Below are 18842 nucleotides of genomic sequence, written 5' to 3'. Positions count from 1 at the left end.
CACTGTCAGCGCTCGTACCAATGCATGCGTTTGACAGATTCTTTCCGCGCAAGAGCTTACTAGGGTGGTTTCAAATAGAAAAACAACAAACTGTCAGAGAAATCAGTGATGCGAACAGTGTGCTGACTGAGCATGTAAATTAATAAAGGAAGGCGACGGTAAAGACAGGACAGAGTGACAGGGGGCTGAAGACTTTCCATTATGTTTGGTTGAGGGTACTGAAATTGCTTTTGCACTGTATAATGATGCTGGTTTACTAGTGATTCAACTGAATGGTTTACTGATCTGAAATGTACAGATGAGACTAGCAAAATCAGCCACTTGAAACATGGCTAAAAAACAAAAAAAAACAATGTTGTAACCAGGATGGCCAAGTGGTTAAGGTGTTGGACTTAAGATCCAATGGACAAACTCCACTCCTGGTAGATCATTGTGAACTTTAAATTACATTATAGTAATGAAGCTGTATGGTTACTAAAGTGTCAACATCACAAAACAATCAGGATGGCCGAGTGGTTAAGGCGTTGGACTTAAGATCCAATGGACAAATGTCCTCGTGGGTTCGAGCCCCACTCCTGGTAGATTGTTAACTTTGAATTACATCATAGACATCCTGCTGAATGTGGTTGCGTTACCAACAAACCAGTTTCTCAAAGTGATTCTGAAGAATTAGGGGGTTTTTAGTATTACGAAGTGACTTTTATATTTTTAGTATTACAATGGACAAATGTCCTTGTGGATATGAATTTAAAAATATATTATAGTAATGCTGCGGTATGTGGTTGTATTTACCAACAAACCATTTTCTCAACGTGGTTGTGAAGCACCTGTAGAAAGAATAAAGGGGGTTCAAGCTTTGCAAAGTGACCAGGGGTGCGTTTCCCGAAAGCATCGTTGGCCAACTATGGTCGCAAGTTCATCGCAATGTCCATTGAACTCTATTGGTAACGACGGAACTTGCGACCATAGTTGGCCAACGATGCTTTCGGGAAACGCACCCCAGGATGGCCGAGAGGTTAAGGTGTTGGACTTAAGCCTGTTTTATACTTCTGCGTCGAACTGCCGCCGTAGCTACGTCGTAGGCTGTGTGTAGCGCGCGTACCCTTCGGCGTACCCTGACGTGCACCTCTCCAAAAATGTAACAACGCGTCAATTCTACGCGGACACAAGCGCTGTGATTGGTCTGCCAGAACCCCTCCCTCTGGGTTTCATGCTCCCCAGGTGCACGTCAACGCGGACAACGACACAGAAGTATAAATTAAAACCAACACGTTGCCTACGGTGTATAGGCTCCGGCGTATGTCCGACGCAGAAGTATAATGAGGCCTTTAAGATCCAATGGACAAATGTCCTCGTGGGTTCAAACCCCACTCCTGGTAGATCATTGTGAATTTTAAATTACATTATAGTAATGCAAGCTGTATGTGGTTGTGTTACTAAAAAAACTGATTCTCCAAGTGGTTGTATTATTAAATGCGTCTGTGTGTGGTTGTGTTACTAACAAAGTTTTTTCTTAAAGTGTTAGCATCACAAAATGACCAGGATGGCCGAGAGGTTAAGGCGTTGGACTTAAGATCCAATGGACAAATGTCCTCGTGGGTTCAAACCCCATTCCTGGTAGATCATTATGAATTAAAATATATATTATAATGCTGCGGTATGTGGTTGTATTTACCAACAAACCATTTTCTCGATGTGGTTGTGAAGCACCTGTAGAAAGAATAAAGGGGGTTCAAGCATTGCAAAGTGACCAGGATGGCCGAGAGGTTAAGGCGTTGGACTTAAGATCCAATGGACAAATGTCCTCGTGGGTTCAAACCCCACTCCTGGTAGATCATTGTGACTTTTAAATTACATTATAGTAATGCAAGCTGTATGTGGTTGTGTTACTAAAAAAAAGATTCTCAAAGTGGTTGTATTATTAAATGCTTCTGTGTGTGTTTGTGTTACTAACAAAGTTTTTTCTTAAAGTGTTAGCTTCACAAAATGACCAGGATGGCCGAGTGGTTAAGGCGTTGGACTTAAGATCCAATGGACAAATGTCCTCGTGGGTTCAAACCCCACTCCTGGTAGATCATTATGAATTAAAAAATATATTATAGTAATGCTGCGGTATGTGGTTGTGTTACTAAAAAAACTGATTCTCAAAGTGGTTGTATTATTAAATGCGTCTGTGTGTGGTTGTGTTACTAACAAAGTTTTTTCTTAAAGTGTTAACATGACAAAACGACCAGGATGGCCGAGAGGTTAAGGCGTTGGACTTAAGATCCAATGGACAAATGTCCTCGTGGGTTCAAACCCCACTCCTGGTAGATCATTGTGACTTTTAAATTACATTATAGTAATGCAAGCTGTATGTGGTTGTGTTACTAAAAAAAAGATTCTCAAAGTGGTTGTATTATTAAATGCGTCTGTGTGTGTTTGTGTTACTAACAAAGTTTTTTCTTAAAGTGTTAGCTTCACAAAATGACCAGGATGGCCGAGAGGTTAAGGCGTTGGACTTAAGATCCAATGGACAAATGTCCTCGTGGGTTCAAACCCCACTCCTGGTAGATCATTGTGAACTTTAAATTACAGTAATGCAGCTGTATGTGGTTGTGTTATTAAAAAAACTTTAGATTATCAAAGTGGTTGTATTATTACTGTAAATGTGTCTGTGTGTGGTTGTGTTACTAACAAACTGGTTTCTTAAAGTGTTAGCATCACAAACTGACCAGGATGGCCGAGTGGTTAAGGCGTTGGACTTAAGATCCAATGGACAAATGTCCTCGTGGGTTCGAGCCCCACTCCTGGTAGATCATTGTGAACTTTAAATTACATTATAGTAATGCAAGCTGTATGTGGTTGTGTTACTCAAAAAACTGATTATCAAAGTGGTTGTATTATTAAATGAGTCTGTGTGAGGTTGTGTTACTAACAAAGTTTTTTCTTAAAGTGTTAACATCACAAAACGACCAGGATGGCCGAGTGGTTAAGGTGTTGGACTTAAGATCCAATGGACAAATGTCCTCGTGGATATGAATTTTAAAATATATTATAGTAATGCTGCGGTATGTGGTTGTATTTACCAACAAACCATTTTCTCAGACTGGCTGTGAAGAACCTGTAGAAAGATCATCACAAAGCATCACAAAGTGACCAGGATGGCCGAGAGGTTAAGGCGTTGGCCTTAAGATCCAATGGACAAATGTCCTCGTGGGTTCAAACCCCACTCCTGGTAGATCATTATGAATTAAAATATATATTATAGTAATGCTGCGATATGTGGTTGTATTTACCAACAAACCATTTTCTCAACGTGGTTGTGAAGCACCTGTAGAAAGAATAAAGGGGGTTCAAGCATTGCAAAGCGACCAGGATGGCCGAGCGGTTAAGGCGTTGGACTTAAGATCCAATGGACAAATGTCCTCGTGGGTTCAAACCCCACTCCTGGTAGATCACTGTGAATTTTAAATTACATTATAGTAATGCAGCTGTATGTGGTTGTGTTACTAAAAAAACTGATTCTCAAAGTGGTTGTATTATTAAATGTGGTTGAGTTACTAACAAAGTTTTTTCTTAAAGTGTTAACATCACAAAACGACCAGGATGGCCGAGAGGTTAAGGCGTTGGACTTAAGATCCAATGGACAAATGTCCTCGTGGGTTCAAACCCCACTCCTGGTAGATTGTAAATTTTAAATTACATCATAGTAATCCTGCTGTATGTGGTTGCGTTATCGATGAACCAGTTCATCAAAGTGATTCTGAAGAACAAAGGGGTTTTTAGTATTACAAAGTGACTTGTGGACCAGCCAGGTGAGAAGTCAGCGCAATAATGTAGAATGTAAGATCAAAGGCCTACATTCATGAATGTTAAACTGCTCCTCAACTGCATCTCTCCTGAACAGAACAATTTCACCTGTGATCTCTGCATGCATTCTGCAGGCAAAACTCTTTCGCATCCGCCCAATATGTTCTCACGTGCTGCCAAAGCACACATCTGATGCTTACATTTCTCAGCCATCTCTGTTTTCTGATGCCTGTGTCACAAAATTTAGACTGAAGGCAGTTTTATTTTGTTCAGAGAAAAGATATAGTTCACACAAAAAGGAAAATTTCCGCTTTTAGTAATATTAAAATGTGCCTGTTTTGCCTCACTTCTGTTGCTCATTTGATTATGTCCTTGGCGGGTTTTTTTTTTTTTTTTGTTAACAGGCTCACCTTGAATGCTTTACACCATGAACACTCCAGTCCTGCCCATCTCATCAGATCTTAAGCAGCAGTTAAGGAGACAAATGAATGCTCTGAGTCTGGAACTATTACATCTAAACAACCAGGATGGCTGAGTGGTGAAGGTGTTGGTCTTAAGATCCAAGGTCCTTGTGGGTTTGACCCCCACTCCTGGTAGCAGGATAGCAATTTATGGCAAAATTTATGGCAAACTATAGTTGGTCCAAAGGATGAGATGTTGATATACAATTGTGAGGTATTGGTAGCCTAATGTTAAAGATTAAAAACAAGTTTCTCTAAGCACTCATAAGGTGTTGAAATGAATCTGTTTATCTTGCAAACGCATTCATATGTTGGTGAAAAACACACTTAACCAACAAGAGAAAAGACTAATAAAATAACTAGAGCTACATGCAGACCTTTTTGATATATTATTACAGATCCTACCTTGCCCATGCCAGGAGTGTCTTTGACTTTGTTGACTGCCCGTAAGAGGCAGGGGGGAGCGGGGGGCGGAGACACCTGCAGGATGCCACTGAAGTTGGTGGGAAAGAGGGGTGGATCACATGCCACGGGGGGCGTAGGACGCTGCTTCTTCTTCTTGGAAGACAGATTCAATTTCTGGGCAGCCCTGTGGATAAATAAACACAAGCCAAGTTAAAACTAGAGCAGATGTGTATACATGTACAAACACTGCGATCTCTCGACTGTTTACATTGATTCCAAGTTTTTGTTTGCTCAAGGAAGTGTTTTGTATTTCAAATAAAATACAGCTTGGAACGTCCAGATGTAACAATGCAGACCTAAATTGATTTTATGAGCAATCAAGTGAAGCGGTACAGTTTATGTTTTTCAGTACATTTCTAGTGTCCATCTCAGAACACTCTGATTATGAATTATTTACTGCTTAATACATGCAAGTCACAGCCAATCAGAAGAGAAAAGAGACATCTGCAAGGTCTTCAATGCCATTACAACAGCATTTCCAGCATTCTATTACTGCTGAGTGCTCACGGATAGCATGCAGGATCTGACCTTACTTCCTCAGGAGAGAACAACAGAGATAGCGAATGAAAAGAAAAAAGAAAAGTACAGTACATGAGTGTATTTTTATGTATTCAAGTAAAAGTTAAGTTGTTGTTCTAAAATAAACTGATAGACAGACAGACAGACAGAGTCTATCTATCTAGATAGGATGCTTTTAAGTTGTGGATGAGTAAGACATTTCAGAATTATATCTGTTTGGCCATAAAACTGGCCACCTATTAACCTCAACACTGTATTTACAAATGGGATCCAAATTGTGGTGCATCAAGAAATCACATGCACAGTGGCAACCAAAGTAAATATGTTGATCCACAATGATTGTACCTGATGTCCAAACCTGTGGACATCAGGTGAAATTCTTGTGTATTTAGTGTTTGAAGAGATATTGAGATTGGCTTTGACTTGGGAGCAGGAGAAGTGAGGGTCGATTGATTCTAACCGTGGCTTGTTAGAGACCGTTTCAATTGGCTCTTAGAAGAGTATCGATCAGTTCAGCATTTTCACCTGACCAAACATATCTGTGCAGAAGCTTATCACAGCCTCATTTAGACTCCCACTGGATCTGGGTTCAGATGATGGAGGCTGAAATTGCAGTTTACAAAACTAAAATAACCTCAAGTGGTCAAACATGAAAACACATGAGGGTTTTGCCGCAGGGATGAAGAGAGTGGTGATCTGAAAATATGGCATGTGAAAAAACTGTAGTTGTGGACCTAAAAAAGGTAAAAAAAAAAAAAAAAAAGGTTTTTCAGCCCCTAATGTATTCATTTGTTCCAGGCCAAATATATCTTATCTGAGAGGCCGTGTTTAGGTAAGATATCTCAGGATTTATGTTTGCTTGCCTCTAAAGAATTTATAGATATATAGACAAATGTGTTCCCAACTCCAAATGGTTGAGTCTCCTCAGGCTACAAATATTTTCATAATGGGGTTGTAAATTCGCCTTGAAATTCATGCTGGTCCAAGCAGTTTTTTTCAGCAGGGAAGACAATTAGGCTGGTATCTTGTGTTTGGGTGCATGTTTTAAAGGTCTTGGTGGTTCGTCTGGCAGCGATGCGTTAATCAACTGTACAGAGCAAGTAAGGTAATAGACATTGCACACAAAACGAAAGGACAGTTCTACTCCCCAAACTTCAACGCAGACGTCCAAAGGCATCGCAAACTCTCTCCCAAAGGATCCAGAAGATGTGTGAGTCTTATTTTCTCAGATTAGCAAAAGGAAAATGCCAGTTTGTTCACTTTGTGTTATAGTACCTTGAGGCACAATCATTCATTTTTGAAGTTCTCCACCTTTGCAAAACTGTGCAAATCTATTCAAAGTCAAAGATACAGGCAGAAGAGAAAAACAGCTCACGTTTTAAGGTCTCCCAGCACTAAAATCACTTCACATCATATACAAAAGAATACACCTTCAGCCTTTGGCTATAGTAGAAGAAATTGAGTGCTGTGGTTTAGACGTGCTGCAGTATTTGATAAAGCAAAGAAAATATTTTGCGAACTGATCAAATTTCTGTTGAGAGGAGTGGAGCGAAGTGGTTACTGTAAGGGGAAAAAACGAGGTAAAAATAATAAACATCCTGGCAGATAAGAGATGGTGAAAATATAGCTGGAAGTAATAATAACACTCAGTGTTTGTGTATAAATCAGGTCTGGAGATACAGTTACTGTGCTAGCTATGAAATCATCAGCACTTTGGATGCCAACAGAAAGAGGAAACTTCCTCTGAAATGAGACAAATTATCACCTGGATGCATTGTCAGGGGAATGTTTGTTTGTGTGTAAAACTTGTGTGTAGCCCCTAAAGGGTTGTGACGAAGTACATGGCTGAGCTCCAAGGCGTTGTGTGAAGTGCAAAGCGAGGTAATTATTGTGACACTCATTAATGTCAGGAAAACAGTTTTCTCTCTCACACACGCTTTTAACGAACATACTGACCAAAACCTTAATGAGCTGACAATCATGGTCTCATAAAGTTTGACGCAAACTGTTGTCTCTGCCCTATGCTTCTAATTTGAGCCATCTTGTCCTACATAAATAAACAGTGTACAGTTCGTTGTTACCTGCCTGAGAAAGGCCTGAAGAGAATAGATGGAAATGATTCTTGTTAAAAGCCAAAACATGTAAACAGAGAAACTGGATGAAAATTAAGTGGACACTTTGCTTGAATTGGCTTGAACCGAACGTAGCCGAGATTGTGTTATTTTGCAGAGGCGTTAATGAGATTTCTTTAAATAGCTTCTTAGAGGAACACTCCAATTTAGGAAACAGACAACATCTCTCCTCATCATCATCATCATCTCCACAAAAGTACAACATACATACACCTTAAGCCATCTTAACTGGCATACAAGCACATAACGTAATATATAAACACAAAATAAAATGACCTAGCCATTCAATTAAAACTCAGTCAAAAATATAACTACATAAACTGAACAAAACATGCTGCCGTGATGCTAGGGTGTTCTAGTTGTTTTCAGGGCATTACCATACATTTGCTATGGTCTTCTGGTTGTCAGCATGTTACTATGGTGTTGCTAGGGTGTTCTGGGTGGTTGCCGGGGTATTGCCATTCAGCTGCTATGGTCTTTGTTTGTCAGCACGTTACTATGGTCTTCTATGGTGTTTTTTGGTTGTTGCTAGGGTATTGTTGTATAGTTGTCTTCTGGTTGTCAGCACATCGCTACGCTTCTGGTTGTCATCACATTGTTATAGTGTTGCTAGGGTGTACTGGGTGGTTGCCAGGAAATTGCCATACAGTTGCTTTGGTCTTCTGGTTGTCAGCATGTTGTTGTGGCATTGCTAAAGTTTTCCGGGTTCTGGGTGGTTGCCGGGGCATTGTCATACAGCTGCTGTTGTCTTCTGATAGTCAGCACGTTGCAGTGATGTTGCTAGGGTGTTCTGTGTGGTTGCCAGGGTATTGCCATACAGCTGCTATGGTCTTCTGGTAGTCAGCATGTTGCTATGGTGTTGCTAGAATGTTCTGGATGGTTGCCAGGGCATTGCCATTCAGCTGCTACGGTCTTCTGGTTGTCAGCACATTGCTATGGTGTTGCTAGGATGTTTTGGGTGGTTGCCGGGGCATTGCCATACAGCTGCTATTGTCTTCTGGTAGTCAGCACATTGCAATGATGTTGCTAGGGTGTTCTGTGTGGTTGCCAGGGTATTGTCATACAGCTGCTATGTTCTTCTGGTAGACAGCATGTTGCTATGGTGTTGCTAGAATGTTCTGGGTGGTTGCCAGGGCATTGCCATTCAGCTGCTATGGTCTTCTGGTTGTCAGCACATTGCTATGGTGTTGCTAGGGTGTTTATTATAAGTCACTTTAAATGCTCAAGCTCTTTAAAGTCAGATGGATTCTGATTGCCAATGCTTTTATTTATACAGCTAGAAAAAAAAATCATTATGAAAGTGATTCCAATGATATTGTTAGAATAATTAGAATAGTTATAGTTACTGACCTTGGTGTGAACGGGCCTTATGTCCATTTTAAACCTTAACCTTGAGTTTTGTTTTTACATAACTCTACTATATAGACTTACATAAAGATACATTGAGTAGTTGAAACCTAACTGAAGTAAGTCCTTATAAATCTATACACCAAACTAGCTCCAAACAAATCTCTTTAAAATGAACTATTTATCTACCAATAGCATGTTAAACAACACAACAATGGATTGAATGCAATGAGATTGTTGAGACAAAAATGTAAGAGAATTGTATTATCTGATTGTATTATTTGAGCAAACTGCATAGTAATGCTCACCTTGGCAGACAGCACTAGTAGGACATTTATGTCCAGTGAGGCTAGAGAAAAAGATGACTTGTTTCTCACCTGTCCATCATTTAGGAGGCCGAGGACCCCTAATTGTCCAGTTCTGTTTCCCTCTTAAACAAGTATCCACCAGATTGAATGTGGAGTTTGACAGCTCATCATGAATCCATTAGTTCTCCATGTTGTGGTTTATGTGGTTGGGAGATAATGTTAAGAGTCCCTCCTTTAATGTATCCGCAGCAGATCGAAGCGATTCCTCGGCAGCGAGCAGATAGCTTAATTCCCACACCTGAGCACTCCCGACTGCCTACGCTCCGTCTCTCCAATCCCATGTCTCTCTCTCTCTCGTTCATTGCCCTTCTCTTCCTCTCCCTCACACTTCTTTCTCAGTTTCTCTCCTCCATGTCTCTGTTTGGCTTATTCCTCTGATTACATTGACCAGGAAATAATGTCCGGGCTCCAGATGAAGCGAGACCAGCTAAGAACATCCAAACAGGATGCAGGAAAGACACCGACAGGAACAACATCACATTGCCGCCTCTCAGCCCCTGTGCTCAGCTGATAATGTCTTCTATTCAATCTCTGCAACAGTCTTGCTCTCTCTCTCTCTCTCTCTTTCTCGCTCTCTCTCACTCTCTCCATCTGTAACATACCTCACACTTCTCCAAGGATTTCTTTTCAACACCACAGGCAACAGTAAAGTTGGACCCAGAGCTCTGGCACCTCTGCACTCACTTTCTATACTGTTGCAGAAAATCAGACAGCAGTGGCCGCAAACTAAATGACACCAGAACACGTGTCCAATGTTCTGAGAGGGGATAAATAATACAGGCAGAATCTGACTGATCATGTTTTAGGCTGCACCGATGAGAATGAGGGCAAGAAAATGTTAAAAGGAGACATTTAACTCTAAACTTCAATGGAAGCTAAAGACATGAAAACAGCAACAAACAAAAAAAGGAAAAGGAAAAGTGGCAAAAATCAAGACAACATGATTCATTCACTCAACATAATTGTCTTAATTAACACTATTTTCTTTTTCCAATTCTAATTTGTTAATGTACTGAATGTCTCATTCAGTCAACAAATTCTTATCAAGACATGTATGTATGACTTTAAGAGGTTGGCATTGAAGTCAAGTCGAATCATCTTTATTTATATAGCGCTTTATGCAATACAGATTGTTTCAGTTCTGTTGTTCACTTCCTATAACACCCGATGTACTCGTTACATCATAAGAAGAATGGCATCTACACCAGTATTAGTCTCTCTGTTTTTTCCTAGATTTACTGTAGTCAGCTGGATCAGGACCGTATCCAGATCAGATGGTGGACCTGCGCCTAGATATGACCACAACGCATCCCTGAAGTGTCAGCAGAGATTGTGTCAACTAGACTCTCCCCTGTGAAGGCCTCATCGGCACGACAGCCATCGGGACTGATCCTCAACAAACTCGTGTCCATACCGCCGTGACTCCTATCTTCAACCACATGGAACTGGATAATATTCTGAATGTTCCAATCCAATCTGACTTCTGACCTATAATATTGCCTGAATCATAATCATACACTGTTGTATGTATCTAGATCTGCTGTACGGCCGAAACAAACTTTGTTGCATTATTTTCCTGTTATCACTGTAAAGCTGCTTTGAAACAATCTGTATTGTAAAAAGCGATATATAAATAAAGGTCACTTGACTTGTTGTAAAGATCATAAAATATTAAATTGGTTCCTTTCATCTATACAGCAGCTATGCAGAAAAAAGTGATGTCATCATCCAGCTCAGTTCAGTTCTCATCCAATAGTGTCAGTGCATTCAGGTCAATACATTTGTTGAAGTTCTGTAATTCTTCAAAAAGGACCATAAAAACAGTCAATATGACTTTTGTCCTGTCCTATACTCTTAATCAACATGCACCAATGCTACATTTTTCTAAATGTCATAATAATTTGTTAACAAACAATTAATTCAATGAACTCATTGTTTCTGCCTTAAATTATAACATTGTTTAAATACATTTTTAGCTAACTGTGATTTTGTGTATGTACATTTCTGAAATGCATAACTTAGACAGTTACCTCTGATAACAGATCCCTCTAAATTGTATTGTACTCTAAAATGAATTCACGCTTGCACATATTCAGACTTGCCACCTCAAGATGCATTACATAGGATTTATTGCCAGTAATGTCACTGGTTCTACATGCCTCGTGATTTAAAGGGATAGTTCAGACAAAAATGAAAATACTGTCATTATTTACTCATCTCATGTGGTTCCAAACCTGTATGACTTTCTTTCTTTTGCATAACACAAACAAGGACTTTTATTGTATAAACAGGAACTTATTTTGTGTTCCATGGAAGAACGAAAGGTTTTGAATGACATGAGAGTGAGTAAGAGATGACTGAGGCCCTGTTTACACCTGGTATTAAGATGCATTTTTGTCAATCGGATCACATGTGGATGACACTAAAAACAGGTGTAAATGGGGTCTAAAACATTTTGAGTTTGTCCACTTTCGACAACTTCCAGAGGTAGTCGAAAACACATTCGACCGGATTGCTTTCATAGTGTAAACGTTCATGTGGTCGAATGCGTTCGAACAGCCACAAAAGACCACCTACTCTATGCCTATTGACCAAATGATTAAACATTATGGGAAGCACGCTAGCCAGTCGGGATTAAAAAAATTTCGGCTAAAGACCCAAGTTTGGATGGAAGATAAAAAACGTACCAAGCACAATATTCTCTCACCATTCCTGATTTCTAACACTCACTCACCACGTTTGGCGTGGTCTTGCGGCTATCAGAGCAGAAAAGAAAGCTGATGCTCTCTGTATGTTTTCTGTCATCTCCAGCCACGTTCTTTTATAAATTGTGTGAGCTTATTTCGTCCATTAGATTGAAAGATCTAAAAAAGTCCATACATTTACCTGCCCATAGACCCTCCCCTCGAAGAAATCAGGACAGAAGTTGTTGAAAGTGGACAAAAGAGATGGATTAAAACACCAGGTGTAAACGGGAATGCGTCTCCCTCGTCTACTTGTGATCCGATCGACCAAAACACATCTTAATACCAGGTGTAAACAGGGCCAGAATGTTACTTTTGGCATGAGCTATTCCTTTAAAAACAGCACTCTAATAAGTCTCTGTTTCATAATAATACTACAGAAAGACACTGAAGTCAGAAATTCTACAGAAGACTGAGAAGACACAAAAGATCACATTTAGATCATGCTAAGCCAAAGCACCAAGTGAGTAATCCACCGGGTCAGACCTACCCAGTAGGCTAATAATGTCCGTATGAACATCAGCTCTCTATATAGCCAGAAACACTGAATACCGAGCTGAACTTCCCTATTGTCCTTAAAACAACCTTCATCTCCAAAGGACTCAGAACATCCTTAGACATTTCTGGGTGACACCGTTTCACTGCAGCGGCACTGAAAAAAAAAAAAAAGCCTGCAGCCCGATTCAACCTGCAGTCGTGTTCTGGCGGTGCTTTGTGTCAGAGGGGCTGTTGTCTAATTTCCCTGTCACTTTTCATACATCCTGCTCTGATCCACAGCTGCAGAGCCGCCGCATAGAGATTCAACCCCAAACATAGAGCATGAAAGAGGCAGGCCATAGCGTTCCCACTGCTATATCGCACACCCTAAAGCTTCAACATCATACACAACGCAAATGTCTGTTACATATCGCTTCTAATTAGTCAGCATTCTTCCCATATGGTGCAGATTAAAGGGGATTCGCTTGCATAATGAGAGTGAGCGGGGAGGAGAGATAAACAGGTAGCAGATACATATATATGGGCGTTTTTGTCGATAAGCCTCATTAAGTAAAACAATTAAAATGGGTTTTCAGTGGATGGACAGTTTGACTTAGTGTCGGCCCAGATCCGGGCCACATCTGATACTAGGGTGACCAGACGTCCCGAAAAATTCGGTACAGTCCCGAAATCTAAGCTGTTGCCCCGAATCCCGAATCCAGCCCTAATTGTCCCGAAAATTATACTAAAGCAAATTCTTGAGTAGTTATTGTCTGATAAAACATAAAAAACTGTCAGTGGAGGTTGAGTCGTCCTGCAGCCAGCCCCCGCCGGCTCCTCATTGGCTGCAGCATCTTTTTTTGAAGTTCTACAAAGATACCGTAGGCGCGAATTTAAATGCATTGATAAGCGAGCGCAAGTTGCCGCAGCCGCGAGTACAGTGAATGTGCAGGCAGCCAGTCGTAAAGGAGTGATTGATTGCACTGTGTGCAAAAAAATACTTCGGCCTAATGTCTGATGTCGGGTTACACAAAGCAAATCATCTACACAATTATTTAGTTTTCTTATTTAATTACCGACAATTTAGTCGTAATAATAATTTTGGCATAAGGCTTATTAGCGTTAGGCTATAGCCTGAAATGTCTGATTTACGCACTGTTACAACAGTTTTTTTTTTTTTTTTTTTTTTTCACAATGACATTTGAGTTCATGATTTTAATGTTGTTTTTTTGTGGCAGACTAAAGACTAATGACAGACTGTTGATCTTTGAATAAAAATATGTCTGGTTCAGGTTTGAAATTCATTATCTTTTATTATAGGCTATGTAGTCTAAATATCATAGTAGGACTACCCCAAAACCTCTCCAAACCCCCCCACCCCGTCCTGTCCCAAATTTCAGCCAATCTCATCTGGTCACCCTATCTGATACATGTAGATTTAACGCGTACCAGATATGGGCCGGATCTGGACCGACACTATGTTGCTGTCTGGCTTGTTAGTAATGGGAAAGTTCATAATTAGGAGTTTTGAGTTTAAGACTGTGACTGAATTTGGAATAGCAATGGAATTCTTGCCATCAAAAGAATAAATTAGATTTTAGAATATAATATGATTTTTGCTTTATTGTTGATCAAATAAATGCTTGGTGAGCATAAGAGACTTCTTTAAAAAACAATAAAAAAAATTACCACCCACAATATTTTAATGGTAGTGTATATTAGAAAATATAAGCAATGTTAAAAAATGTATTTATGTAAATATATTTGCTATTTATTTTGGGCCAATTTTTATATTTTGAAATGTATCTAAAAATATATATCTGGAAATGTTTTTTAATTGTTGAATATGACTTTTATAGGCTGCAATTCATTGTCTTTAAATTCATTCATTAAATTGTAGCTTCAGAATTGCATTTCCAGAATTCCAGAATTTGCACTTCTCTTTTCCATATAGTGCAAGGGGTTGTGGGCAAAATTAGCCAAAAAACATGAACAGATGCAAAATAATCAGCATGCTGCTGATTCCTTCAGACTTAAGCTGTAGCTAACATAACTCGCAATGGTTATTCATATTTAAATTAGCAGAACTCCATAGCCCCGGGATTCTAATTAAACGCCTCACTCATTAAAAGCTTGACTGGCACTATCTCTCAGCCTCTTTTGTATGCATACTTCTTACATGGTTTAGGTTTTGGGCCTGGTTTGAAAATTAATCACTAATTTATTAATCTTTCCGCACAGCCCCTTTGCCAAACGATGCCACAGTTTTCAGATTTCAACAGATCTGCTGCTAATGAAGCTGTTTACTTTAGTTAGTATCTGGAATACCTAATGAGCCATTATGAGTTAATTGACGGGGCTGAGAAGCATTTATTTTGGGGTCTAATGTCAGCCTGCTCAGATTAAACCAAGGGTTAATCAGAGCAATCCCATGAGAAATGACTTCTCCCAAACATATTTTTAACTATAAAATGATTTTATTTCCCCCTATAGCTCTCTCCTCGCTGGCTTTGCTGCTGTAGTACTTAAAAAAATAAACCCATTAGTGTGCTGTACAATAGTTCTAGTATTTCATGATGGTTTAAAGTTTGTCTTTCATTACATATCTGTGCCATTCATTTGTTCATGTCCTATATGATTAAAGTTCTTATTCTTATACGCTCATATAAATGACAAATAATCAGCAAATTGTAAGTAAAAGAGTATGTGAAGACATTTCACTGTCAAGAGGATGAAGATGCTAAAATAGAGCATAACCAGAGGAGTTGGACCCATATAAATCCCCACAATTCTGACCTGTGAGATTGTACAGTGCTCGGAGGCTGTTTCTGCAGATAAGGTTCTCCCAGACAGTCAAGCTGCTTCTTCACTGGATCATCAAACAAACCACAGAGGCTGAGACCGCTCAAGCAAAAAATAGAGCGCTTTGAATCGGAATGCTGCCTTAGTGAGTCAGCATAGGCGAAGCCATGGTAGTGGAATGCCAAAGAAACAGCCCGATCGGTCTATACTTATTGAGCAGGGCAACATATTTCACCTACTGCGCATTCTAGAATAGAATGGAATAGAATAGAATAGAATAGAATAGAATAGAATAGAATAGAATAGAATAGAATAGAATAGAATAGAATAGAATAGAATAGAATAGAATAGAATAGAATGATGTACCAATCAATTTACTTTTTTAGAAAATTCTGGTTTTATGCATGGCCATCTAAAAAAAACAAAAAGAAAACAACAACAACAACAACAACAACAACAAACAACCTAATCCTTAATTAGGTTACAAAAGATATTCAGTCAAGAGCAGTGAGTGATTTTTCTTTGTCTTTTGTTGTTTGATTAAGATTAAATACACAGGCAGCAGCAGGAATATTAGGCTGCTGTCACTTTAAAAGGGGACCTATTTTGCAAAATTCACTTTTACATGGTGTTGGAACATAAATGTGTGTCGGTAGTGTGTGTGCACAACCACCCTATAATGGTAAAAAAAAAAAAAAATAAGAAAGTATATTGCCCATAAATCATAACCAGTGTCTCAAAATGAGTCGTTCGCATTTTCCATTCATTGTGATGACGGAGAATGCTATTTTACATTTTTAAAATGTTGACACTTTTGTGTGAATTTGTCCGTTCAAGCGCAAGAAGACGTGAAAGAGAACTCATTATTTGTCTAAAACACGGCTATATATAAATAAAAATAAAATATAGTGTAATATATAGGCCTGATATAAAAAAAAAAAAATGATTAAGTTTAAAGCTACACTGTGTAATTTTTTAAGTTGATTCTTAGCAAAAAAAACATCAAAATGATATGTGCTCATTAATGTGTAATTCTACCAACTAATCAAGTATTCTCGTAAGCGTAGAATCTGCCATTTAGAATACATACGAGCGAGTCGCTCGAATGGCGGCAGCCATGTTGTGCCTCCATCTTGAAAATACATGTGCCAAAGAGGGACATACCTGCACCGTGACGAATGCGTGGGGGAGATTACTCGCAACTGCCGGCAGATTTGAAATAATACGGCCACTGTAGGAGTTAAAACGCCCTCGGAATGGGAGGGGCTAGAAAGTAATATTCAGTTGGTAGTCATAAACAATTTCACTGCTAGATGGGAGAAAATCCTACACAGTGTAGCTTTAATAAAAAAAAACATATATATAATTAATTACTTAATATAATAATAGCAAAAATAATAATAAAATATTTTAATAAAAAAGCGTATCATTTATAATTCATTATAAAATAAAATTCTAAGCTCAATCAGAGGAGGTGCACAGACTTGCTGCCTCTGTAGAGGTAATAACATTTCTGTTTCACTCATTTCACAGTGAAATATGTCACTTGAAAGTAAAACAGGCTGTTCCTGTTGAGCTAAAAAGCCTACAAGGAAATCTGAATGGTTTTTGGCCTTAAAACAAGACATAAAACGCATAACCAAGTGGTGCTGAGGTGAGCTAAGCCTCCTGAAGGCCAGATCTGTTACTGCTAACTGCAGACTGAACAACACGCCAGGACAGAACCTGCTGTTACTATGGTGACGCTAGTTAACAGCTGAAAAAGGGACTGACTGATGGTCATATTGTGTGACTCAGACGTTAAAGGACAAATGTAGGAATGAAACAACATGGTTCTGATACCTAATCCTCATATTTCTGAATAGGACCATACGGAAAATTATTAGATGGGTCAGCATTCTGGAATGATCAATATTATGTTGTTAATATTGTCAGTATAATCAGTATAATATTGATCAATATTATTATAAAGCGACACATTTCAGAGTGATAATTACTGTTAAATATTGACAATTTGTCTTTTTGGAAAGGCTGCATTACCTACAAAAGTAGCCTAAAATTATGCCTAAATAGCCATTTGGTGTTCATACATTTCAGATGTAAATAGGGTCAATTTGAACTTTACGTTGACTCAACATGCATTAAATATTACATAAAACAACTGCTTTATCAGGTCACTGAATATTATACGTAATATTCTAGTTTTGGAGTGTAGAGGAACATCAGACTCAATTGAGACCAAAGGGTCTGTGTATCCATTTATAGTACCAAAGATTCTCTGCTTCACTGGCTCCAGGGTGCCCTCCAAAATTAATAATGTCAGCCAGGGCAGGAAACATGGGACAGGGAGGCGAGGGGTTGCTGTAATTGGACAACAAAGTTCTCAACGTTCAATAGTCATTAATTTTTTTTTTTTTTAATTAAGGGATAGTTAACCCAAAAATGAAAATTTGGAAGAACTTGAGATTTGGAACAACTTGAGGGTGAGTAAGTAATGACAAAATTTTATTTTTGGGTGAGTTATCCAATTAATAGGATGTAATATATATATATTATATATATATATATACACACAGTAAGTTGCACAGACGTTTTGCCCATGTAGATGTAGATGATGTCTTATAAAGTTCCATATCAGTTAGAATGCTGCCTTAGAAGTCAGTTGTCTATGTAGAACAGCTCACTAATCTTTGGAACAAAGTCATAATGTGTGGGTGGAGAGTTTTGGCTATGGTTCCCTTTATTCCGAGCTACAGTAGCCACTGGCAGCGTAATGGAATTGTGGGAATTGTAGGCATACTCTCCCTCTGTTTACATTTAATCAGATCAGCAAATGGAGCTGCAGGCTCTTATCTTCAATAAAGGCCTTCACTGATCTCTAGAGGTCAATTTCATGCCTCTGAGTGATGATGCTGATAGTAATTACCATGATTATCATCAGAATTATTGCAGCTCTCATCAATGGCTGACTCCGGGCCTGTTATATTATTAACCTCTATGCTTAAGCATGTCATTTGGCCGTAGCTTGTTAGATACTAACTCCAAGAGTTAGATACTAATCACAGGGTCCTAAAGGTCCTGATGTGCGTACGGCTGGCCTGGTGAGTCAAACTGTATCAATTAATCATGGGAGCATGCTCTAATTGTCCTCTATAGCAGAATCAATGCTAATTTATCTGTAAATATAAGACCTAATCGTTAAATTTAGTAGAATGGAAACAAATATTCCAGTTTGGGACCAAATGTACTGTAAAAGATTAAAAAACACCCAAATGAAAAGCCTAAATGACCATTATTCTGAATATTACATTGGACGTGTTCAACTCAATTTCTATGTTATGGCGCAGAAAGAGCTCATAATCATCTCTGGCTTCAGCCTGCATTTATAATTTATGTAGGGGTCATTATAAGGCCTGATGTCCACTTGTCACTGCTTTGTGACACACTTTAAGTGATCGCTCACATCCTCTCACAGCTAAATGGATTGGATCAAGAGTTAATTGCCCTGAATTTTAAGTGGCCCCTCATTCCTGTCAAACATGATGAATGGGAACGAGAGAGAGAAACACATGAACAGAAAGAGACATTTCAAAGAAAAAGGGGTAAAGTTCATTGCTTGCAGCTTAGGGTCGTCGTCTTTATGAAGCATAATTCTAGCTTTGAAAAAAAAAAAATCATTGTTATTGTCTCATAAACTCAGGGCTGCTGTTCTATATAAGCTTGTATCCACTTGCC

General features: G+C 39.0%; 1 protein-coding gene across 1 annotated transcript in view; it reads right to left on the bottom strand.

Moving 5' to 3' along the window:
- kif26ba (kinesin family member 26Ba) overlaps nt 1-18842 on the bottom strand; it is a 96872-nt gene that overhangs the window by 26298 nt on the left and 51732 nt on the right. The window contains exon 5 of the mRNA XM_084392454.1: nt 4659-4842. Within this exon, the coding sequence (XP_084248580.1) occupies nt 4659-4842 (184 nt within the window). The remainder of the gene's footprint in view (nt 1-4658; nt 4843-18842) is intronic.

This window comes from Rutilus rutilus (genome assembly GCF_951802725.1).
Source record: "Rutilus rutilus genome assembly, chromosome: 21".
In the NCBI taxonomy this organism is placed as follows: Eukaryota; Metazoa; Chordata; class Actinopteri; order Cypriniformes; family Leuciscidae; genus Rutilus; species Rutilus rutilus.
Note: the sequence above shows the minus strand (reverse complement) of the source record. Positions and strands in the feature narration are given on the sequence as shown.